At 44.3% G+C, this 19,642-nt stretch overlaps 1 protein-coding gene across 2 annotated transcripts in view; it reads left to right on the forward strand.

The window, feature by feature from the left end:
- Window positions 1-19,642, forward strand: part of LOC127002198 (GATA zinc finger domain-containing protein 10-like) — an 83,739-nt gene that overhangs the window by 46,733 nt on the left and 17,364 nt on the right. Inside the window, exon 3 of one of the 2 annotated variants that reach the window (XM_050867898.1) lies at window positions 4,153-4,244. The exons of the other annotated variant lie outside the window; for it this stretch is intronic. Within the exon in view, the coding sequence (XP_050723855.1) occupies window positions 4,153-4,156 (4 nt within the window). The 3' untranslated portion in view covers window positions 4,157-4,244. Of the gene's footprint in view, window positions 1-4,152; window positions 4,245-19,642 lie in introns of those variants that run through there. 2 annotated transcript variants of the gene reach the window in all.

Consider the following 19,642-nt stretch of genomic DNA (forward strand, 5'->3'; position numbering starts at 1 on the left):
AGGATATAGGTATAAATTCACTACTTGCATCAATTTTACGTTGTGTCGCATCTCCGGGTACTGTCTGAGATGCGACCCCTCCCCCCCTCCCCCCCCCCCAGTGAGTCATTTTCCAGTACTCTGAGTCACATCTCGACCCTGTTCCTGGATGGCTCGTCGTGTGAATCTTTGGTGAGTCATGACTACTAGGCTTGTCCCGGTGAGTCATGCTCCCCCCCCCCCCTTCCTAAGCTGAGATAAAGACGAGTCATTTATTAATATATATTTTAAAAAGACGATGATGATGACGACTTGAAAACGATGCTGACTAAGTGAAAATAAAAAAAAAGATAAGCAGACTAATTCATCTCAAGACTTAGAAGCTTAATTTTAGGGGTAATTCGTATACGGTCAGGAGAGTCACGTCATCTCTCTCACTCAGCATCACTCACTAGGGATGCTGGGAGAGAGAGAAGATGCTATGGGTGGGGGGGATGTAGGTGGGTGAAGGAGGGGGATGTAACAGGGAGGGAGTGTTGGTTGGGGAGGAAGAGGAGGAGGTCTTGGTGTTAGTTGGGGTGGGTGGGAAGGGGGGAGGGAGATAAAACACACACACACACACACACACACACACACACACACACACACACCGTCAGTCGATAGCGGGATGGAGATAGAGTGTGTTGGTTTCGCTGATATGGAGGAGGAGGAAGAGGAAGAAGAAGAGGAGGAGGAGGAGGAGGAGGAGGAGGAGGAGGAGGAGGAGGAGGAGGAGAAAGCTATAGCGTTTGGTAGGAGGAAGAAATTGATAAATAAAATAGAGAAAGGAGATATATAGTTACAGCTTTGAGAGAGAGAGAGAGAGAGAGAGAGAGAGAGAGAGAGGTGTGCTCGTACGTGAAATAAACGTAATGGACATAAAAGTTTTGCGATAGGAAGGCAAGAGAGAGAGAGAGAGAGAGAGAGAGAGAGAGAGAGAGAGAGACCTATAAAAAGCATTCATGTTCAAAGACTCGGAAGGAATAAGCTAATACTCTCTCTCTCTCTCTCTCTCCTAAGTTCCTACGTTGCCTTTTAATATAATTGAGACGCAAAACAGTCATGTGTGTGTGTGTGTGTGTGTGTGTTTTCAGCCATAACCGAGAGCTCGTTATCATTTATGGCTGCAAGTGGCTGTGTGTGTGTGTGTGTGTGTGTGTGTGTGTGTGTGTGTGTGTGTGTGTGTGTGGGTTAATGATTCAGCTCTTCCTTTTTTTTATACTCTTACTCTCCTCTTATTTGTCTACTTACTCTCCTCTTCCTCCTCTTCCTCTTTACTCTTCCTCCTCTTCCTCTTTACTCTTCCTCCTCTTCCTCTTTTCCTTCGTATTTTACTGTCATTAAATTCATATTACGTCACTTTTTTATGTATATATTTAAGAGCAATTACGATGCGGCAGATGTCTTTTAAGTGCTTATTAATTATAATTGTACATTGATAACTGATGGAGGGACCGTCACACACACACACACACACACACACACACACACACACACACACACACACACACAGTCACACACACACAGTCACACACACACGCCAGCCAACTCACTCTATACGCACTTCACAACTCGTTCAGCAATTCCTCGCAATCTCTTGATCTCAATGGCTGTCTCGCTCCGTTTCTTATCTTCCTAGACGGTTGCCGCGACACCTCCACTAAGCCTGCCAACTTTAAGCTTCTCTCTCTCAAGCTGCACCGCCGCTTCTCTTGTCTTGCTACACTCTGTCTCGTATGTTTTCCTCCTCCTCCTCCTCTTCCTCCTTTTCCTTCTCCTTGTAGATTATTTGATGTTCTTTTGTGTTTGTCTTCGCTGGGGGACTATTGAAGTTAACTGCTTGCTTGTGTGGATTCGGATTCTTTCAGAGGGTTTGAGAGAAGGTTATTAGGTCCATATTTCTTCTTTTTACTCAGATTATTATAGTTCCTCCATTTTTGTCTTCACTGGGGGACTCGTGAAGCTAACTGTTTACTTTTTCCTATTCGCTTGTGTAGATTTGGATGCCTTCAGATGGAGAGAGATTAGTACAACCTCTTATTCTCTTACTTCTCGTAGATTATTTTATGTTCTTGCTTTTTATCTTCACTGGCAGACACTTGAAGGTATATAACTGTTTGCTTTTTCTTCACTCTTCGCTTGTGTAAACTTGGATGCTTTCAGACGGAGGGAGAGAATGACGTAAGGTTTTAACTCCTTCGTCCTCTTAGATTAGTATAAGTTCTTGGTTTTTATCTTCTTACTGGCGGAGAGTGAAGTAAACTGTCTCTTCCTACTTGTCTCTCCTTTTGTTTAGATGTGGACGCTTTCACAGAGAGGCTTGGTGTAAGATCCTAAGCTGGAGATGTCTTGTGGGAATCTTGACTTCGTTGTTGTGGGTTCATCGTTCTTATGTTTCTTGTGAGCTGTGGTGTCATGGTGTTTATAGATGTACTTGTTCTTCCTTTTATGAAACCTCTTTGTAGTATTCGCTCACTTATTCAGTCACTTACAAACACTCAGTCAGTCTGTCAGTCAATCAGGCACTCACTCACTCACTAATTCGATCAGCAACCTACAACTACTTACACTAACTCACCCAATGACTCACTATCACCACCACCACCAACACCAACACCACCAAAGTCACAACAGATTGGTTGGGTCCACTGGGTACGAAGAGTGTGCGAGGTATATAGTCCTGCTTGAAGCGACGCCCGGACTCCATAATGGCTTAGCATCAGACCCTATCGACATGTGTTTGAATGCCATTGTTAGAGGGATTTGGCCCGTGGTAAGGAGGACAGAATCGAGGAGCGGAAAGACGAGGCAATAATGATAAGGTGACGCTGGATAAACATTGTGCTTTGTGGTGTGCTGTGGAGGGAAGGTAAAAAGTGTATCGAGTCTGAGGTGGAATTACTGGGTAGGAGAAGGAGACTTGGAGTAAAGAAAAGACAAAGGTTAAGGATATTGTAATGATGTTCAAGAGTAAAATGAGTGTATCCGGGGTGTGTCTGGAGTCGTGAAGCCAGACAGGAACATGGATTTAGGAACAGACAAAGGTTAAAGGTATTCTAATGATGCTCAAGAGTATAAGAAATGTATTTGAGGGAAGAAGAATTGCCGGGTAGAAGAAGAATTGTGAAACCAGACAGTATTATGGAGTAGAGAAAAGACAAAGGTTGAGGATAGTCTAATGATGCTCAAGAGTATAAGAAATATATTTGAGGGAAGAAGAATTGCTGGGTAGGAGAAGAGTTGTGAAACCAGACAGTATTATGGAGTAGAGAAAAGATAAAGGTTTAGGATAGTCTAATGATGCTCAAGAGTATAAGAAATGTATTTGAGGGAAGAGGAATTGCCGGGTGCAGCATCCATTCATCTTCGTAATCCTCAAATCAAGTTACATCATACATTTATCATCTCATTATTGACAGTCTTTTTTCCCATCTCATCCACTCACTTCAATATACACGCCCTCATCTTCCCCGTCAGACCATCAGACCCATCAGGCCGGACAGTATTATGGAGTAAAGAAAGGCTAAGGTTCAGGATAGTCTAATGATGTTCAAGAGTATCAGAAATCTATTTGAGGGAAGAAGAATTGCTGGGTAGGACAGGGAGAGTTGTTAAGCCAGACAGCAACATGGATTTAGGAACAGCCAAAGGTTAAGGGTATTTTAATGATGCTCAAGAGTAAAAGAAGTGTATTTGAGGGTAGGACAGGGAGAGTTGTTAAGCCAGACAGCAACATGGATTTAGGAACAGCCAAAGGTTAAGGGTATTTTAATGATGCTCAAGAGTAAAAGAAGTGTATTTGAGGGTAGGACAGGGAGAATTGTTAAGCCAGACAGCAACATGGATTTAGGAACAGCCAAAGCTTAAAGATATTCTAATGATGTTCAAGAGTAAAAAAAAGTATATTTGGATTCTGGAGAGCAATTGCTGGATAGGACAGGGAGAGTTGTGAAGCCAGACAGCCAACCACAAAAGAACATACAAAGGTTAATGATACAATGACGATTAAAGTAAAAAGAATACATATTTGAGAGAAGACTGAGTGAAGAGGAATTGCTGAGTAGAACAGGCAAGGGTTGAGGATATTCTAATACTGATGGTGATTTTGTACTAATGTGTTAATTGTCTTTCCAGGTGAGTGAGCGAGAGAGTGAGCAGAGGAAAGTGACGCCGCCATACAGGTAAAGTGACTGTGTGTGTGTGTGTGTGTGTGTGTGTGTGTGAGTGAGAGTGAGAGTGAGAGAGAGTGAGAGAGAGACGGCCAGGTGTCGGGTAGATAAGGAAAAGGTGGGAAGAGAGAGGGGGAGAGAGGGAGGGGAGGGACATGTTAACAGATGTGGAAAATGACAGATGTATACAGGGAACACGAGAGAGAGAGAGAGAGAGAGAGAGAGAGAGAGAGAGAGAGAGAGAGAGAGTCGTCATAGTAGTAGTAATAGTAGTAGTAGTAGTGGTGGTCGATGTAATAGGAGTGATTAGGTAATAAAGGAAAGTACTATTGACCCTTAGTAATTAACAATGGAGGATTGGGTAGTGTGTGTCCGCTGCTACATCTGCCTCCTCCTCCTCCTCCTCCTCCTCCTCCTCCTCCCATACCTACCTTCCGTTTCCATTTCCGCTCCGACCCTTCCCTATATCATAACTCCCATACCACCACCACCACCATCATCACCCTTTCCCACATCCATCTTCTTTCCTTCCTTTCTTTCTCCCTATCTACACATGTTACCAGTTCTTCTCTCCCCCCTCTTCACCTCCTCTTCTTCACCTCTCTCATCCATCTATATGTCCATCCATTGTTATCTTCGTATTGATACATGTCACTCATTTTGCATTCATCTCCCATTAGTCCAGCATCCATTCATCTCTTCTTACCCTTCATTTAGGTTGCATTTTATGTCTGTTATCTTCTTATTGACATTCACTTTCTTCCATCACGTCATACACACTTTCTCATCTTCCCTGTTACTCATCATCTTATTCATCTCCTCTTAGTCCAGCATCCATTCATCTTTGTAATCCTTCAGTCAAGTTACATCTTACTTTCATCATCTCATTATTGACATCTTTCTTTCGATCACATCCACTCACCTCAATATTTACGCCCTCATCTTCCCCGTCAGTCTTATTCATCTCCTCTTAGTCCAGCATCCCTTCATCTCTGTTATCCTCCATTCACGTTACATCTTACATACGTCATCTTCATATCGACATCCACTTTCATCAACAGACACAAGGACACAAAGATTTAAGAAGTCTACAGTAGATCAGAAACATAACATACACACACACAACATACACACCCTCACTGTCGCATCACACATACACACACAAACACACACTTTTCCTTCCCTCCTTCAGACACACCCCGTCAGTCACGCCTCACCCCGGACACCCACACAAGCCTAACACACCCATTGTCCACGGCCAACGCACGTCAGTCTTTTGTTATGCCTTCGATATCGTCACCTGGTCGCCTTCCCGCCACCGCACGCCTCCTCTTACCTGCCTGCCTTCCCTCCAGCTGTCAAATTGTACCTTGCTGGTTATAACGCTCAGTTCTTCCTCTCTTCTCTACCTCTTGTGTCTCTCTCTCTCTACCTTTGCTAACTTCTTTCTCCCTTAGTTTCTCACCTCTACCTCCTCTCTCTCTCCCTTCTCTTCCTCCTCTTCCTCCTCCTCCGTGTTACAGACAACGTGCTTGGTTTGTTTATCAGCTTGCCGGTCTGTTACGTCCATATGTTACTCGTGTGTGTGTGTGTGTGTGTGTGTGTGTGTGTGTGTGTGTGTGTGTGTGTGTGTATGTGATTTTAAGTGGCCAGTGTTTTTACCTGTGACGAAAGAGGAAGAGGAGAAGGAAGAAGAAGAAGAGGAGGAGGAGGAGGAGGAGGAGGAGGAGAAGAGTCAAGGGTAAAGGGGACATCATGGTTTGCTGGGCTGTCATTTCTTCCTCCTCCTCCTCCTCCTCCTCCTCCTCCTCCATCCCTTTCCCGGCCCAACGTAACCTACCGCTTTCCTGATATGATGTGTGTGTGTGTGTGTGTGTGTGTGTGTGTGTGTGTGTGTGTGTGGACCGGAGGTGGTGTGGGGGAGGGGGGGGGGAGGGGGGGTCACTTCCTCACATTATGTCCTCATTATGGTTGAGTTTGAAACGTCGGTCAAACATGGAACGGCCACGCACACCTCACTACTCTTCCTCCTCCTCCTCCTCCTCTTTATCTTCTTCCCTTTCCTCTTCTTCTTGTTTTTATTCCTGTTGTTCTTTTTGCTGTCCTTCTTTTTCTCCGTCTGCCTCTATTTCCTCTTCTTCCTCCTTCTTCCAACTCTTCTTCTTCTTTTTATTATTATTATTTTCTTGTTCCTCTTTTTGCTGTTCATCATCTTCCCTTCCCTTCCTCTTACTTCTGCTTCCTGTTCTTGTTTTCTTGTTGTTGTTGTTGTTGTTGTTGTTGTTGTTGTTCCTCTTCTTCTTCCATCTTCTTCCTCTTCTCCTCTCATGTTTTTATCCTCATTATTTGCTTTTTTACGTCTTTGTTTGAATTTTCTATTATTACCACTACTCCCCCACCCTCCTCCTCCTCTTCCTCCTCCTCCTCCTCCTCCTCCTCCTCTTCCTCCTCCTCCTCCTCGGCCCACACATCACACTGTCCCACCTGTGATTACAACAACAGGTGACTCAAGAAACCACAGCACCAGGTATTTCACACACACACACACACACACACACACACACACGCACGCACATTATATCTTGTTCTCACGAAGCTTTACATTATCTGTCTTTGTCGTCTCTCTCTCTCTCTCTCTCTCTCTCTCTCTCTCTCTCTCTCTCTCTCTCTCTCTCTCTCGCTCGCTCGCTCGCTCTCTTCTCTCCTCCCCTTCCTTTTCCTCTTCCTCCCCTTCCCCTTTCTCCTCCTCCTCCTCCTCCTCCTCCTCCTCCTCCTCCTCTTCCTCCCCCTATCACTTCACACGCCCTAACATACACCCAAACCACTCCCTCGTGTGTGTGTGTGTGTGTGTGTGTGTGTGTGTGTGTGTGAGGCAGGAAGGGGGGTCGGCAGGGAGCGTGAGCAGGGTCGTGATATTTACTTCATAACCACAGTCCTTGCCCGCTGAACCTGTGATTTGCAGGGCTAAGGGAAGGGAAGGGAAGCGTAGGACAAGGGGAGGGTCTGGACTGTACTGACATCTCTTACCCGCCTACCTAATGCCCTCCCTCACACCCTCTCCCTCTCTCTCTCTCTCCGTCATATCCTCCTTCTCTCTCCCTAGTCCTTCTTTCACCTTGTTTTTTGATTAATTACTCTTTGTTGTTTGAAAGTATAGTTTATTTAATCTTTTTTTCGGCGCCACATGACCCAAATATGAAAACAAATATGAAAAAAAAGTAGCAGTTTTTTTTATATATATATTTGTTTCCTTTTTTTATGCCCTTGAACTGACTCCTCTGCTGTAAAGAAAAAAAAGTTGCGGCGAAGATCAAATAATCAATAATAATAATAATAATAATAGTAATAATAATAATCTAATCTAATCCGTCATTCCCTATCACCTTTCCTTTTCCCTCATACCTCTTCCTTGCCCTCCTCTTCCTCCTCTTTTTGTTCTCCATATTCCTCTTACTTGCCCCCCTCTTCCTCTTCCTCCTCTTACTGTTCTCCATGTTGTTCTTGCTTTGGGTTATCTCCTTTCTGGTTCCTTCCTCTTCCCTCACACCTACTTATCCCTTGCCCTCCTCTTCCTCCTCTTTTTTGTTCTCCATGTTCCCCTTGCTTGCCCCCCTCTTCCTCTTCCTCCTCTTATTGTTCTCCATGTTCTTGCTTTGGGTTATCTGTTTTCTGGTTCTTGTTTTTCTTCCTCTCCTTTTTGGGCGTCTCCCTCCTCCTGCAAAGACAACATGTAATTCACTACCTTATATATCATCCATTTGTCCCCCTCCTCCTCCTCCTCCTATTGTCCTTCATCTTGTTATTGGTTTAGTTCAGTTTCTTCTTTTTCTTGCTGTTGCGTTTTTCTTCTTCTCTTTCTCCTCCTCCTTTTCCTCCACCTCCTCTTCCTGAATCGTCCCTTTCTTCCTCTTCCTGCAATGAAAGTTCAACCCCGTCATATTATTTACCCCTCCTCCTCCTCCTCCTCCTCCTCCTCCTTCTCCTCCTCCTCGTCCTCGTCCTCCAGCACGGAAGTAACACCACATGTAATTTCGGCCGTCGTAAAATGTAATTCTCGCCACGTGATCTTTGGGCAAGTTCACCCCTCGTAAAAATAAAAAAAAAGTAAAAAAAAAGTAGAAATAAAAAGAATGTATAATAACTATCTGGCTTTCTCCTTGGGGTTGTGTTCCGGGCAGCGATAGATTCAATACATTTCCTAATTAACTTCCAGGAACGTGTGGTAGGGTGAGGGTGAAGGTGGTGGTGGTGGTGCTCCCCTAACACACGCATGGCAGCTAGTTAAAGGGTCATGCAAGGAAGGGAGTCAGTCGCTCATTCCCACCCCAATGCATGAAGTATAAAAACGCGTTGAAATACAAGCGTCTTTCACCTTTAGTTTTTATCCATTCTCCTCCTCGTCGTTCATATATAAAGGTTTGCAAGGAAGGAAGTTCGTCGCTCCCTCCTACCCCAGTACATTAAGTTATATAAAAATGGTTAAAATCGTAAGGTATTCATATTTCCCAGCGTCATTTTCCTTTAGTTTTTATCCATTCTCCTCCTCGTCCTTCATATATAAAGGTTTTCAAGGTAGTACAGTCATGCAAGGAAGGAAGTTCGTCGCTCCCTCCTACCCCAGTACATTAAGTTATATAAAAATGGTTAAAATCGTAAGGTATTCATTGTTCCCAGCGTCATTTTCCTTTAGTTTTTACCCATTCTCCTCCTCGTCCTTCATATATAAAGGTTTGCAAGGTAGTACAGTCATGCAAGGAAGGAAGTTCGTCGCTCCCTCCTGCCCCAGTACATTAAGTTATATAAAAATGGTTAAAATCGTAAGGTATTCATTGTTCCCAGCGTCTTTCACCTTTAGTTTTTATCCATTCTCCTCCTCGTCCTTCATATATAAAGGTTTGCATGGTAGTACAGTCATGCAAGGAAGGAAGTTCGTCGCTCCCTCCTACCCCAGTACATTAAGTTATATAAAAATGGTTAAAATCGTAAGGTATTCATTGTTCCCAGCGTCATTTTCCTTTAGTTTTTATCCATTCTCCTCCTCGTCGTTCATATATTTTGCAAGGTAGTACAGTCATGCAAGGAAGTAAGTTCGTCGCTCCCTCCTGCCCCAGTACATTAAGTTATATAAAAATGGTTAAAATCGTAAGGTATTCATTGTTCCCAGCGTCATTTTCCTTCATTTTTGGCTCATACTCCTCCTCGTCGTTCATATATAAAGGTTTACAAGGTAGTACAGTCATGCAAGGAAGGAAGTTCGTCGCTCCCTCCTGCCCCAGTACATTAAGTTATATAAAAATGGTTAAAATCGTAAGGTATTCATTGTTCCCAGCGTCATTTTCCTTCATTTTTGGCTCATACTCCTCCTCGTCGTTCATATATAAAGGTTTACAAGGTAGTACAGTCATGCAAGGAAGGAAGTTCGTCGCTCCCTCCTGCCCCAGTACATTAAGTTATATAAAAATGGTCAAATCGTAAGGTATTCATTGTTCCCAGCGTCATTTTCCTTTATTTTTTGCTCATGCTCCTCCTCGTCGTTCATATATAAAGGTTTACAAGGTAGTACAGTCATGCAAGGAAGGAAGTTCGTCGCTCCCTCCCTCCTGCCCCAGTACATTAAGTTATATAAAAATGGTTAAAATCGTAAGGTATTCATTGTTCCCAGCGTCATTTTCCTTCATTTTTTGCTCATACTCCTCCGTTCATATTTAGAGGCTTGCAGTGTAGTACAGCCTTGCGAGGAAGTCAGTCGCTCCCTCTTGCCTCAGTACATGAAATTATATGAAAAATTGTTAAAATATACAGCTTGCATATTTTTCAGCGTCTTCCCCCTCCAATTTTTGCTCCTCCTTCCCTTCCTCGCTCTTATAAAATGGTAGTAATTCAGTTGGGCGAGGAAGTCAGACCTGCTCCAGTAGTATATGAAGTTATATGTGAACGGGTTAAAACATCAGCTATTCATTATTCCAAACGTCTTTCCCAGTAGTTTTATGTCATTTTCCTCCTCGTTATTCATTCAGAGGGTTCAAAAGTTGTACAGTCTGCCAGAAAAGTCACCTCTTCATGCACACTCCACACGCAATAGCAGAAACTCGTCTAAAACATACGTTATTTACAATTTTCTGCTTCCATTCGTTATAATTTTCCCTCATTCTCTTTTATCGTTCATAAATTGGAGGATGGGAATGACAGTTTACAATGCACGTCATTCGTAGTTATCAGCGTTCATTTGCTCTAATCTTCGCTCGTTCTCTCTTCTGTCGTTCATAAATGTGAAGATGTTTTTTTGGCCATCTTCATGTTCTTGGAGCACGTGAAGTAATATCAAGACTGTTAAACAAGACACGCCATTCGTAGTTATCAACGTTCATTTGCTCTAATCTTCGCGCGTTCTCTCTTCTGTCGTTCATAAATTGGAAGATACTTTTTTGGCCAGCTGTACTAAGTGAGGGGAGGGAGAGTTCTTCATGTTCTTGTAGCACGTGAAGTAATATCGAGACAGCTTACAAAACACGCCATTCGTAGTTATCAATGTTCGTTTTCTCTAATTTTCGCTCATTCTCTCTTCTGTCGTTCATAAATTGGAAGATACATTTTTGGCAACTGTTCCAAGTGAAGGGGAGTTGCTGCGTTCGTGTCCTTGTAGCGTGTGAAGTAATATTAAGAGTTTATTACACATGTCAATCGTAGTTTTCATCGTCTGTCCCCTTATAGTTTCCTCTCATTATCTACTTTACTCATTTTAAGTCAGTAATTGAAGTGAGGGACCTCCTTAATATTCTTGCAGCACGTTAAGTCATATAAAGACTGTCTAAGCACTCGAAAGCACACGCAAGTCATAGTTATCACCCTTGTCCCTTCTTATTACTACTTATTGTCTTATTACATTTTGGGATCAGCTGTACCGGGTCAGTAATTCATAAGAGGTGGAGCTCCTTCGCTTACTTTTAACACGTGAACTCATCTAAAGACGGTCCAAGTACTCTAAAACACACGCCATCCGCAATTTTCATCATTTGTCCCTCTAGTTTCAGCACATTCTCTTATTGTATTTAGGGATCAGCTGTACCGAGTCAGTAATTCATAAGAGGGGGAGCTGCCTTGTCTACTTTCAACACGTAAAGTAATCTAAAAACGGTCTTATATACTCAAAACACACGCCATTCACAGTTATCAGCGTCCTTTCTATTTAATATCACCCTATACCATTTCTCTTATATTTGGGGTCAGCTGTACCAAGTCTAATTTAAGGGGGGGATCTCCTTCGCTTACTTTCAACACGTAAAGTAATCTAAAGACACTATATGTTCTCTAAAACACGCTATTCACAGTTATCAGCGTCCTTTCTATTTAATATCACCCTATCCCAATTCTCTTATATTTGGGGTCAGCTGTACCAAGTCTAATTTAAGGGGGAGATCTCCTTCGCTTACTTTCAACACGTAAAGTAATCTAAAGACAGTCTATGTACTCTAAAACACACGCCATTCATAGTTACCAGCGTCCATTCTCTTTAGTTTACCCCTATATCAATTCTCTTATATTTGGGGTCAACTGTACCAAGTCTAATCCAAGGGGGGAGCTCCTTTATCTACTTTCAACACGTAAAGTAATCTAAAGACAGTCTATGTACTCTAAAACACACGCCATTCATAGTTACCAGCGTCCATTCTCTTTAGTTTACCCCCATATCAATTCTCTTATATTTGGGGTCAACTGTACCAAGTCTAATCCAAGGGGGGAGCTCCTTTGTCTACTTTCAACACGTAAAGTAATCTAAAGACAGTCTATGTACTTCAAAACACACGCCATTCACAGCTATCAGCGTTCATTCTCTTTAGTTACCCCAATACCAATTCTCTTATATTTCGGGGTCAGCTGTACCAAGGCAGTAATTTAAGTGGAAGACCCCCTTAATTTTCTTCCAACACGTGATCTAAAGACGCCATAAGTACTCTAAAACGCACGCCATTCACAGCTATCAGCGTCCATTCTCTTTAGTTTCCCCTATCGCTGTTTTCATATATTCGGGGGTCAGCTGTACCAAGTGGATGACCTCCTCAATTTTCCTTCAACACGTGATCTAAAGACTCTCTAAGCACCCCAAAACACACGCCATTCACAGTTATCAGCGTCCATTCTCTCTAGTTTCCCCTCATTCTCATATCTATCGTTCACGGAAAACCGAGTATAATATCTTTAAGTAAGTCCACCAAGTCAGCGATTAAGTGTAGGGGGAGATCCCTCTTGATTACCTTGGGAGCAGAATTCAATCCCAGGCATTTCCTCGTCGTCACCCCGTGTGTAAGTTTATCGCCGGGCCGCGTTGTCGTGACCGTATTTGAAAGTCTAATGAGGCGGAGAAAAGGAGGAACAAGGAAAATGGTGCGAGGGTGAGGAGGAGCAGGAGGTGGAGGGAGCATTAAGGGGGGCATGTTAGCTGGACCCTGAGACCCACCACCACCACCAGCCAACTCTTGCTCCCACCTTGTCTTTCTTTTCCCAGAGTCTCCTTAGTTCATGTTCTCCTCGCCTCTGTCGCTGCCTTTTGCTACTCTGTTTTCCACACTGGTTTTCTTTCCTCCTGTGGTTTTGGGTAAGCCTGTAGTGAAGGGTTTGTGGTTGTTTGGGTGTCTGGTGGTGGAGTGTTTGGTTGTATCGCATTGGTGTTTGTGTTTGCTGAGGACGAGAAAGGTGAAAAGATTGTTGTTGTTTTAGTTAGGTTCATTAGTTTAGTGGGTGTTTGGTGAAGGTAGAGGTGAAATATTTGTCTCTTTGATTTTGTTAATATTGATGTGGAAGGAAGATGTGATAAGGAAGGACTACAGAATGATGTTGTACTTAGATAATGACGTTGCTTAAGTAGGATATTTTAGGGAGCCGTTCATTGGGCATGTGGTGAAAGGGGGGAGGTGGAGTATTTGCCTTTTCCTTATGTTTATGTTGATGTTGATGTGTTTATTTATGTATGTGTGGGTGGAGGGAGGGTGACAGCGAGGCATAAGAAGGCAGGATCTGTTCTAAGCGTACTTCTCTATGCCACCCTCCAGGAAATACCAGCAAGGGTCCTGTGGTGAAATATAAATGTTTGCCCCCCTGATATTTGTCTTTGTGTGGGTGGTAACACTGAGTAATGAGGAGGAATGATCTTGCCTAAGCTTACTTCGCTAGGTGGTCCCTCAGGAAATAGCTATACAGGGGCAGTGTGGCTAAGGAGGAATGTTTGCCTTTTCCTGATATTGACGTTGATGTGTTTGTGTTTGTGTAAGAGGTGCCAGCAAGGAACGAGAGGGAGGAATCTGATACTAAAATATTACGATAGTTTATTAGTAGTAGTGGTATTAGGTGGTGGTGGTGGTAGTAGTGGTAGTAGTAATAGTAATAAACTATCTTAATATTTTAGTATCAGATTCTTCCCTCTCCTTCCTTGCTGGCACCTCTTACATAAACACAAACACATTAATGTCATTATCAGGTGGTAGTAGTAGTAGTAGTAGTAGTAGTAGTAGTAGTAGTAGTAGTAAAGTTAGGGGCATATGCTATAGATGCGCGTGGCCTCAGTGCTCATCCCCGTCACATGAACAAAAACCACAAGCTCTTACACTCGGGACAGGTAGGAGAGAGGTAATAGATAACGCTTTCTACCTCGTGGACCAAAGTGTACCTGGTAACAATGGTATAGGCGGGTCAACAGGTGGGGCCTAGTGTAATAGCCACCACTACCACTACCGCCACCACCGCCGCCGCTAGTCCAGTGCAAACGGGTGTAAAACTAGCTGTCGCCTAAACCCGGGATTACCACCATTCAGCCCCGCCATAAATAAGGTGCAAATTGCTTTAAACCGAGGGCGCCGCCGCCTGCAACAACGGCGCCGCCAGGACACAATGCGGGAAATCAGGGAGGGGGGAGGAGGGGTGGAAATACCTGAAAATTAACAGAAAAAAGGGAAAATTCATGAAAGAAGGTGATTTGAATGTGCTGTGTGTTACCTTACGGCTTAACATCAATACGGAATCAATTTGGAATGAAAACTACGCGAAATCAGTGAGGGGGGAGGAAGGGGGGGGGGGGAGCACGTGGAAATTGCCCCTCCTCAGAAAAAAAGTAAAGTTCATGGAAGAACGTTATATGAATGTGTTGTGTGTAACCTTGCGGCTTTACATCAGTACAGAATCAATTTGGAATGAAAACTGCGTGAAATCAGTGAGGGGGGAGGAAGGGGGAGGGGGGGGAAGCACGTGGAAATTGCCCCTCTCCAGAAAAAAAAGTTAAGTGCATGGAAGACGGTTATTTGAATATGTCTGTGTAATCTGTCGGCTTAAAACATCGATACGAAAATTACATGGAATCAATGTGTGTGTGTGTGTATGGTTGGGAAGGTGGGGGAAAACACATGAAAATTGTCCCTCTCCCCCCCCAAAAAAAAGGTAAGTACATGGAAGAAGGTTATTTGAGTATGCTCTGTGTAATCTGTCGGCTTAAAACATCGATACGAAAATTACATGGAATCAATGTGTGTGTGTGTGTGTGTGTGGGGGGGGGGGGGGGGCCGTTAAAATTGCCCCTCTCCAGAAAAAAAAAAGTAAAGGTTATTTGAATATGTCCTGTGTAACTTTCTGCTTAAAACTTAAATACGAAAATTACTTGGAATCAATGTGTGTGTGTGTGTGTTTGTGTGTGTGTGTGTGTGTGTGTGGGGTTGGCAAGGTTGGGGAAACACGCTAAAATTGCCGCTCTTCAGAATTAAGTAACATGCACGAAAGAAGGTTATTTGAATTATGTTCCCCAGTAACTTTTCGGCTTAAAACGTCAATACGAAAATTACATGAAATCAGTATATGCGATCCGGAAGGGAGCTGGGGAAGAAACTCGTGAAAATTTACCCCCTTGAGAAACTCGTGAAAATTTACCCCCTTGAGAAACTCGTGAAAATTTACCCCCTTGAGAAACTCGTGAAAATTTACCCCCTTGAGAAACTCGTGAAAATTTACCCCCTTGAGAAACTCGTGAAAATTTACCCCCTTGAGAAACTCGTGAAAATTTACCCCCTTGAGAAACTCGTGAAAATTTACCCCCTTGAGAAACTCGTGAAAATTTACCCCCTTGAGAAACTCGTGAAAATTTAACACCTTGAGAAACTCGTGAAAATTTACCCACTTGAGAAACTCGTGAAAATTTACCCCCTTGAGAAACTCGTGAAAATTTACCCCCTTGAGAAACTCGTGAAAATTTACCCCCTTGAGAAACTCGTGAAAATTTACCCCCTTGAGAAACTCGTGAAAATTTACCCCCTTGAGAAAAAAAAAGCGTAAAATTTCTGAAGTTCCTGAAATTATGAGTTGTTTCAATTTTCCGCTCAGCATCAATTTGAGATAGGCGTCAATCTACACTCTATCTCATCCACACTCATCTACACTGCATAACCTCAACTACTAACCCCGTCAAGTCCAAGTAACCAAGGCTTGTGTAAACTAAAGTACTGCCAATCCCCTTGTCAATGCCTATCACACTCCCTCGTCTTCAGTACCATCCTTTTATCTAGTCTATGCCAACAAGTCCCTGTGTCAAGTACTACCAACCCTGATATCAAGCCCATGTTAACACGACCAATGCAAACTTGGACACAGCCACTTCACATAGACTCCCTCGTATCAAGTGCCATGCTATCGCCAACCCAAAGGAAACTCGTGTAGCGCCTCTCTCAAGACCAAGTAATTAAGGCCTGTGTCAACTCAAGTACTACCAACCCTGATATCAAGCCCATGTTAACGCGTCCAATGCAAACTCAGACAAGTACCATGCTATCGCCAACCCAAAGGAAACTCGTGATGCGCCCCTTTCAAGAGCAAGTAATTAAGGCCTGCGTCAACTCAAGTACTACCAACCCTGATATCAAGCCCATGTTAACGCGTCCAATGCAAACTTGAACACAGTCACTTCACCTACACGCACGCACGCACTCCCTCCCTCGTCGCCGTCCCCCCGCCAGTCCTGCATGCACCGGACGCCGCGCCACCACGCCAACAAGTAATAAAATTGTAAAAAAAAAATGCACTAAAACCCTCGAATCGCTATCATTTCCCGTTTTTACAGCGTGACGGAGTGGCGGGTGCATACGAACGAGCCTGCCCCTGCCCCCCCCCCTCACCCCCCCTCCTCCCTTCCTGCCTGCCTGCCTGCGTGTGCGTGCGTCCGTGCGTGCGTGTAAAATGATTCTAAATTTCGTCCGCTGTGTATTATTAGTTTGCAAGATTTACGAGCGGCTTTCATCGTGGCCGTTGATATTAATAGAGTATTGTCGCTACTGGGAGAGGAAGGGAGGGAGGAAAAGTGGGGAAGGGAGAGGGGAGGGAGGGATGGAGAGGGAATGGAGGTAGGAAAAGTGGGGATGGAGAGGGAATGGAGGTAGGAAAAGTGGGGATGGGAGAGGGAATGGAGGTAGGAAAAGTGGGGATGGGAGAGGGAAGGGAGGGATGGAGAGGGGAAGGGAGGGATGGAGAGGAAAGGGAGGTAGGAAAGGTGGGGAAGGGAGAGGTAGAGTGTGATAGAAGGAGGGTAGGAAGGGAGGAGGAGGAAGAGAGAATGGAGGGGGGGGGAATGGGATGATAGGAGGATAGGAAGGAATGGAGAGGGAAGGGAAAGGGGGAAGGAAAAGTGGGATGATAGGAGGGGATAGGAAGGAAGGGAGAGAGAGGGAATGAAGGGGGTAAGGAGGAGGAAGAAAGGGAGGGAGTGTGTATACCTGTATGTGTGTGTTTGCGTATGGGAGGAGCTACACAAAGATTAAATTTCTAGCACTGTATTGACTGTCTCGTAATAGGATAGGGCCCAGTTAGTAGTGTAAGGGGATAAAGGGATTGGTGGAGCTTGTGTTGGGTTAATGGAATGGGTTGAACGGTAATACTCCTCCACTGATCCTGTCTCCTTATGTAATGGGACTGACTGTATTGTAATGGTATAAGATTTGTGAGCCTGTATGTTGGGTTAATGGAATGGGTTGAACGGTAATACTCCTCCACTGATCCTGTCTCCTTATGTAATGGTAACTGACTGTATTGTGATGGTATAAGATTTGTGAGCCTGTGTTGGGTTAATGGAATGGTTTGAACGGTTATTACTCCACTGATCCTGTCTCCTTATGTAATGGTGACTGACTGTATTGTAATGGTATTGTATTGGTATAAGATTTGTGAACCAGTATGTTGTTGACACGCCTGCACTGGCTGTCACGTGATGGGATGGTGGTGCTGGGAACGGGCGGGGTGCTCATAATATACCTGGTGATGGCGTGACACAGGTATTGTACAGGTGTGTGTGTGTGTGTGTGTGTGTGTGTGTGTGTGTGTGTGTGTGTGTGTGTGTGTGTGTTGATAGGTGGGTAGGGAGAGGGGCAGGTGGGTGTACTTGTTGTTGTTGTTGCTGTTGTTGTTTTCGATATATAAGGGTATGCGAGATAGATAGATTGAGAGAGGCAGACAGACATAGAAAGAGAGGAGAAAAAAGGAAAAAAGAGATGAGAGAGAGAGAGAGAGAGAGAGAGAGAGAGAGAGAGAGAGAGAGAGAGAGAGAGAGAGAGAGAGAGAGAGAGAGAGAGAGAGAGTAAGGATAGCGTCATTACGTGAGATTAGCGTTATGGTAATATGGTGGTGGGTGGAGATTATGGTGATGAAGGTGGTGGTGGTGGTGGAGGTGGTGGTGATAAATCGTTGCATGACTCCCATAAACAGTGTAGCAAAATAAAAATAAAACAATAAATAATGAAAAAAAGAATGACTAAAAAAAACAGGGAGAGGGAGGGAATGGAAGGGAGAAAGGGGGAAGGGAGGGAGGGAGGGAAGGGGAGGGGATGCAGAGTGTATGTATATCTGTATTCGTGTCTACACCACACGGACAAAAATAACACCAATAACAACAACAATAGGAATAATAACAATAAATAAAAGAATAAAGGCAAAACGCTATAGCTAAAGGCAGGACGCAAGGACATAACTCTGTCTCTTATTCTTGTGTTATTTATTACGTTGAAAGCAGAGAGAGAGAGAGAGAGAGAGAGGGAGAGGGAGAGGGAGAGTTGCAATGAATAAGTCGGTGTGAATATACGAGTCTGTGTGTGTGTGTGTGTGTGTGTGTGTGTGTGTGTGTGTGTGTGTGTGTGTGTGTGTGTGTGTGTGTGTGTTGCTTTGTGAGGTATTTCGGCTGACTGACTGACTAACTGACTAACTGACTGACTGATTGACTGGTTGAATGATTGGCTGACTGACTGGTTGACATTGACTGTTTACGTTTTTTCCTTGCCTACTTTTTCCTCCTCCTCTTTCTCCTCCTTCTCCTCCTCCTCCTCCTCCTCCTCTTCCTCCTCCTCCTCCTCCAAGCTAACTAAAACATCTTCTCGGATTGGATATTCGTTGCCTTGTCATTTTTTGTCTCTTATGTTGAAGTGCGTAACGGAGGGAAGGAGGGAGAAAGGAGAGAGAGAGGGAGGGAGGAAGGGAGGAAAGAGGGAGGGAGAAAAGGCGTGACGGAATATCGTGTGGGTGGGAGAGGGTGACGAGAGAGAGAGAGAGAGAGAGAGAGAGAGAGAGAGAGAGAGAGAGAGAGAGAGAGAGATGAAGAAGGAAATGGTAATGGGTATAATAAGAGTGTAATGAAGGGTAGGCAGGGACGTGAGAATGATAAAGATGGGGATGGAAGGGAGGGAGGGAAGATAGAAGATAGTTAGGGGGGAAGGAGGAGGAGGAGGAAGGAAAATAGAGGGTGGATGAGGACATAAGGGAGAGAAAGTAGGTTGAATATGAGGAAGGGTGTGAGGAAGAGAGGGGGGGAGGAAGTATGAGCTTATAAGGGTGAGTATGAGGGGAGAAGGGGGTGTTTTTGAGGGTGTGGGAAGGTGTAGGAGAGAGAGAGAGAGAGAGAGAGAGAGAGAGAGAGAGAGAGAGAGAGTATGACCTGTGTGTGAGAGAGGAAGAAAAAGGGGGAGAGAAAAACTGAGTGGGTGGGGAGTGGGGCGTGAGGGAAGAAGGGTGTGTTTTGGGGTGAGGTAGGAAAACAGGGTGTGGGGTGTATGAAAAAGGGTAGCAAGGTGAGAATGAAGGATGGATAGGTGGGGGGGGGGTGAGGTGAAAGGAAGGGATGGGGGGAGGTGTAAACTATAGAGAAAGAGGGTGGCGTGGGTGTGAAGGTATAGGAAGGCAAGAAAGAAAGGGTGGTTGATGGTCATGGCAGTGGGTGGGGGTGAGTAGTGTGGGGGGGGCGTGAGGAAGGGAAGGGAAGGGGGAGGCAGGAAAACAGGGTGTCATCTTATGTATAGGGGTGTGAAGGTAGGAAAAAGAAAGGGTTATTGTGTGTGGGGTGTGTATTGGGGGCGTGAGGAAAGGTAGGGGAAAGGCAGCAGGGGAAGGAAGGGGAGGGGGAGGAAGGGGTGTGAAGGTAGAAAGGCAAGAAAGAAAGGGTGGTTGTT

The sequence above is a fragment of the Eriocheir sinensis genome, chromosome 22, assembly GCF_024679095.1.
Source record: "Eriocheir sinensis breed Jianghai 21 chromosome 22, ASM2467909v1, whole genome shotgun sequence".
Taxonomy (NCBI): domain Eukaryota; kingdom Metazoa; phylum Arthropoda; class Malacostraca; order Decapoda; family Varunidae; genus Eriocheir; species Eriocheir sinensis.